This window comes from Portunus trituberculatus, chromosome 14 (assembly GCF_017591435.1).
Source record: "Portunus trituberculatus isolate SZX2019 chromosome 14, ASM1759143v1, whole genome shotgun sequence".
Classification (NCBI taxonomy): domain Eukaryota; kingdom Metazoa; phylum Arthropoda; class Malacostraca; order Decapoda; family Portunidae; genus Portunus; species Portunus trituberculatus.
The window spans coordinates 20,631,684-20,636,683 of NC_059268.1; the positions used below are offsets into that span (position 1 = coordinate 20,631,684).

The 5,000-nt window shown below is 43.8% G+C and overlaps 1 protein-coding gene across 2 annotated transcripts in view; it reads left to right on the forward strand.

The window, feature by feature from the left end:
* LOC123503816 overlaps window positions 1-5,000 on the forward strand; it is an 86,321-nt gene that overhangs the window by 73,636 nt on the left and 7,685 nt on the right. The window contains exon 1 of one of the 2 annotated variants that reach the window (XM_045253867.1): window positions 726-1,013. The exons of the other annotated variant lie outside the window; for it this stretch is intronic. Within the exon in view, the coding sequence (XP_045109802.1) occupies window positions 964-1,013 (50 nt within the window). The 5' untranslated portion in view covers window positions 726-963. Of the gene's footprint in view, window positions 1-725; window positions 1,014-5,000 lie in introns of those variants that run through there. 2 annotated transcript variants of the gene reach the window in all.

Below are 5,000 nucleotides of genomic sequence, written 5' to 3' on the forward strand. Positions count from 1 at the left end.
CGCATCGCAGTTCTCTTCAGTATGCCGCCAGGAGCTGAGGTGGAGTGCTAGCGCCACCGCCACGCGCTCCTCTCGCGGTGCCTCCTCACGCGGTGCCAGGACAAGGACCCCTGCCCTGCTCACCCTTCCTTTGAGGGGCCTTGCTAGGGGCGGCACCACGTGGGCGCCGCATCGCGCTGCCCGCCAGCGTGCCACCACCACCGTCTATGCCAGGTTAGAGAGGGGTGCTACAGACCAGCAATAACATTGTAATGTGTAATTTATTTCATGAGAGTCATGAGCGGCCTCGGCACGCCCGGACACGTCGTAGCAGATCCACGGGCTGCTCGCCACTAGCGAGTGGCGTGGCGCGAGCCGCGTATATTGCTGCGGGATTCGCTCCTCCCATCGTAGTTACGTACCAGACGTAAGAAGTTTCCCAAGGCACTAATCTCAAAGCTGAGGCGTCCGTAATGCAAGTGATTGGTTGCAATAACACATGTTCAAGCTGTGCCTGGCTAAGGACGCCCCGTGTCCCTCACCGCCCCAGACACGGCCGGCCCCGCCCCGTCCCCCGCGACCTGCACCCACTGTTGCCACGGAGCCACAATGGGGGATGCATCACCTAAAACTAGCCTGTAATTTCCTTGTGACGCTCATTGTTTTCGTGTACGACAAGTTGGGCTGCGTGGCGGTGGCGGTGAGCAGCGCGCGGCGGCGCGGGCAGCAGCAGCCCTCGTCCAGTGACTCACGTGTCGCGCAGCACATGGGGAGTGGCCGAGTGTCAGCGACCACTGACCTCACGCTCACACGCTCGCAACCATTGACCTTCCCAAACCGGGCGGCGACCATGGAGAAAAAAGCCTGACACTGCCGCCACCCTCAAGTGTGGCGCGGGTGTTGCAGCACAGCGGTCAGCAGGAGGCGCGTCCCGCTGCTGATACTAACACACTAACTCTGTGTTGCGAAGGAAAGGACTCACGCATGAAACCCTTGTTGGCTCATGACCCAGCCAGGACTAAGTTTTCTAAATTGTGAGTATTGCCCAGGAGCGTGAAGTGCGCTAGGGATGAAGGACTGACCTAGTGATTTTGTGGCCCATATTCAGACACACTTTGCCCTCTCAACACCACTGTTTTCAAAGGCCGCACAGATTATCAGCCGGGATCTCAAGGGTGTTCCTCCGGTTAATACAGTAAAAACAATGTAATTTCATTAACAGAAAGAAAAAAAATACACCCTTGAAACCCGAACAACTTCAACTAGAGCCTTTGGGAAGTAGTGAAGGAGCGGCGCTAAAGTGTTAGAGAATATGGACACTTGGTGTTTGCTTGAGGATCAGAACTGAGTAGGTTTTCCCGCTATGTATCCCTTTGGACAGTACATCGCCTCCATCCTAAGCCTCTAAGCACCTAAGCCCTGCTGCCCTCTTCTTTCGTTCCTGCAGCAACTCTACTCAATCGGTTTTCTTACTAATACTTCAAGCACGACTGTGAATGTGGGGAAATATTATGAGGTGTTTTCTCTCTCTCTCTCTCTCTCTCTCTCTCTCTCTCTCTCTCTCTCTCTGGAGGTCGTGGTTTCTAAGTATTTCCTCTTCTTACTCTGATTCTGGTGATATATTTTCATTTCCTGCATTCAGCTTAGGATCGTGTGTGTGTGTGTGTGTGTGTGTGTGTGTGTGTGTGTGTGTGTGTGTGAGTGTGTGTGTGTGCTTGAGTTGTCGTCTGCACCTCATTCTCGAACACACACACACACACACACACACACACACATACCATATCTCCTTTCTTCTGTCAGAGTGTTATTTCTCTCTCTCTCTCTCTCTCTCTCTCTCTCTCTCTCTCTCTCTCTCTCTCTCTCTCGTTTTATTTACCAGGTGACAGTTATTCCCTTTTCTTCTTTTGTTTCCTTATCAGCTTAATTTTGCACGCAGGTTTCTTTCATTAAGTAAACTGAGGAAAGCTGCCATAAAGAGCAATGGCAGGTAAAGGCGAAGGAAGGAGAAACACGCACACACACACACACACACACACACACACACACACACACACACACACACACACACACACACACACACACAAGGCAGGAGAATTTGCACCAGTAAGGGAGAAAGACGAGATTCAAAAGAGAAAGTGAGGGAGAGAAAGGGGAAAAAAATAGAAAAGTGACGAATGAAGAGCTTAAATTTTCCCTCAAAGTCTTAAATTTGAGGGAAAGAAATAATACATGGGAAGATTTTATTTATTTATTTATTTTTTATTTAGGCGTGGAGTTAGGCAATGCACTTTCCCGAATAAAGAGAAATTGAAATGAAAAATAAGAGAAAAGTAAACAAACAAAAATACTGAAAAAGAATCGAAGGGAAGAGAAGAGTAATAATAATAATAATAATAATAATAATAATAATAATAATAATAATAATAAGCGTGGAGTTAGGCGAATACAGAGAAACGGAAACGAAAAGATAGGAAAAAAAACAAATTACTGAAAAAATATCGAAGGTAAGAGAATAATAATAATAATAATAATAATAATAATAATAACTAGAAAAATTAATATGTGACTTCTACTCTTCCATTTCTTCTTTTCTTTACCGCACTTACGAATTCCATATTTTCATTTATATTTTTTATTTCAATTATATTTCCACATTTTCAATTATATTATGATTATGTAATTTGTTAGACATGTAATATTTTTCTATTTATTGATCTATTTACTTATTTATTTATTAGACATAAGGATAAATGCCTCTAGATGACTTCAGAGAGAGAGAGAGAGAGAGAGAGAGAGAGCAAAAAAACACACTCTTACACAGGAGATGATGAAAAGTAAACAAAGAGAGGAAATTAGATAGAGAAGAGAAAAATAGAGAAAGAAAGAAAGAAAGGAAGGAAAAGAGACAGAAAGGACGAAGGGATTGGCTCTCTAACCTCACCCCTTCCCCTTCCTCTCTACCCCTTCCCCTCGACCTCTTCCCCCTCCCCCTCTTCCCCTGCAAGACACACGAGGGAGGAGGAGGTGAGGGGGAGAGAAGAGAAAGGGGAGAGGGGAGAAAGGGAAGGGGGGAGAGGGCATCCACCTAACACACACACACACACACACACACACACACACACACACACACACACACGTCATCATCATCATCATCAGTTGTTGTTGTTTTTGTTGTTTTTGTTGTTTGTGTCAGTCTTTATTTTTTTCCTCCAAAACAAGACATAATATTTTCTCCTCACCTATTTTTCCTCGTCCTTAGAATTTTGCCTCACTTTTTCCTGACTCATTACTGCTCCTGCCTTTGTGACTCTCTCTCTCTCTCTCTCTCTCTCTCTCTCTCTCTCTCTCTCTCTCTCTCTCTCTCTCTCTCTCTCTCTTTCTGGAAAATTTGCATGTGATAGTTTTCATTATTTTTATCTCTTCTTTTCGTTTGACTTCCGGTCCAGATTTGCAAATGTTACAATACTGTCATCGTTATTATTATTATTATTATTATTATTATTATTATTATTATTATTATTATTATTATTACTGTCGGTTGTAAGAAGAAAAAAGCAATACGGATTTATTCTATCACACACACACACACACACACACACACACACACACACACACACACACACACACACACACAATCAAATTAGTAACGTCGTTATCATTGCTCTTGCATCTGCTGCTTTTATTGTTAATAAGGAAACGGCCTCACTTCCTTTCCGCTGTGTGTGTGTGTGTGTGTGTGTGTGTGTGTGTGTGTGTGTGTGTGTGTGTGTTTAACCCCCTCAGTACCATAACGCGTTTCCCTATTCCTTATGGTGACTATTTGTTGAGATTTTCTACATCTTCAGAAACTCATGTGGGGATTAAAATAGTGAAGATTGTGGCCAATAAATCTTCTGACCTCCATAGACCCTTTCTAATGTCAGTGAAATGGTCTAACGGTACACAAATCTCAAGGCGAAAATGTGTCCCAGTACTGAAGGAGTTAAACTATTAGTGGAAACACGCTTCATAACCCCAACAATACGATAAAGCCATCAAAACACAGACCAAAACTAAACAAAGGAAGCTACAAGAAGTCCTCAGTCCTAGACGTGGCAGTCTTGGGACAAAACACGTCAATATTTTTGCCTCCGTATCGATGAATAATGAGGAATATTAACAAGCACCAATATAACACGCGTAGGAATCGATTCTTTGTGTCGCGGAAGAAGTGTCGCATCGCCGAGGCCTCGCCCAGAGCATCTTCGTTATCCTGTATAATAATAACATTTTAGAAGGGCGGGAGTCGGGGCAGCTAGTGAGGGGACAGCCACGCCCAGCTACCCGTGTTTTTATATATAGAGAAGAGACTGAGAGGCTGAGAGTGAGACGTGGGTGTTGGGTGTGGCGCGGCGAAGTAAGGAAAGGATTAGGTGACGTGTGGCCGCGTGTTCGGTGACATCACAGGCGTAGTGTTCTTCAGCTTTTTTGTGCTTTTTTTACCATGTTTCCGTCAGCTCTTGGGAAATTTATGTACCCAAGAGCGTTGTACTGTGATGATTAGTTGTGTTCTTAAGTGGTGGAGTGTTAACCTCTTCCGTACCATGACGTGTTTTCATATTCACTCTGGCGACTATTGGGTGGTTTTCTACAGCTTCAGAAACTTATGTGAGGGATTAGAATAGTGAAGACTCTGGCCATTAATCTTCTGACCTCAACAGACCCTTGCTAATGTTAATAAAATCGCTTATTCTAAACAAAATTCTTGGTAGAAATTTGTCCCAGTACTGAAGGGGTTAATAACGTGGAGACATTAATTTCTCACTAAATCCGTAAAAAAAAAACATCTTTAAAACCCCTTCTATCATCACCAGTACTATTTTTAAAGGCTACAGAGATTATTAGGTTGAATTTCCTGTTAATGATGTAGATATTTTGTTAATCTATCAATAGTACCGTTAAAACACCCTTAATTAAAAAAACCCGCTTCACTTTTAGAGCTTATTGGAAGAAGAGGCAGTGCGTGGCAGAAATGTTTCAGT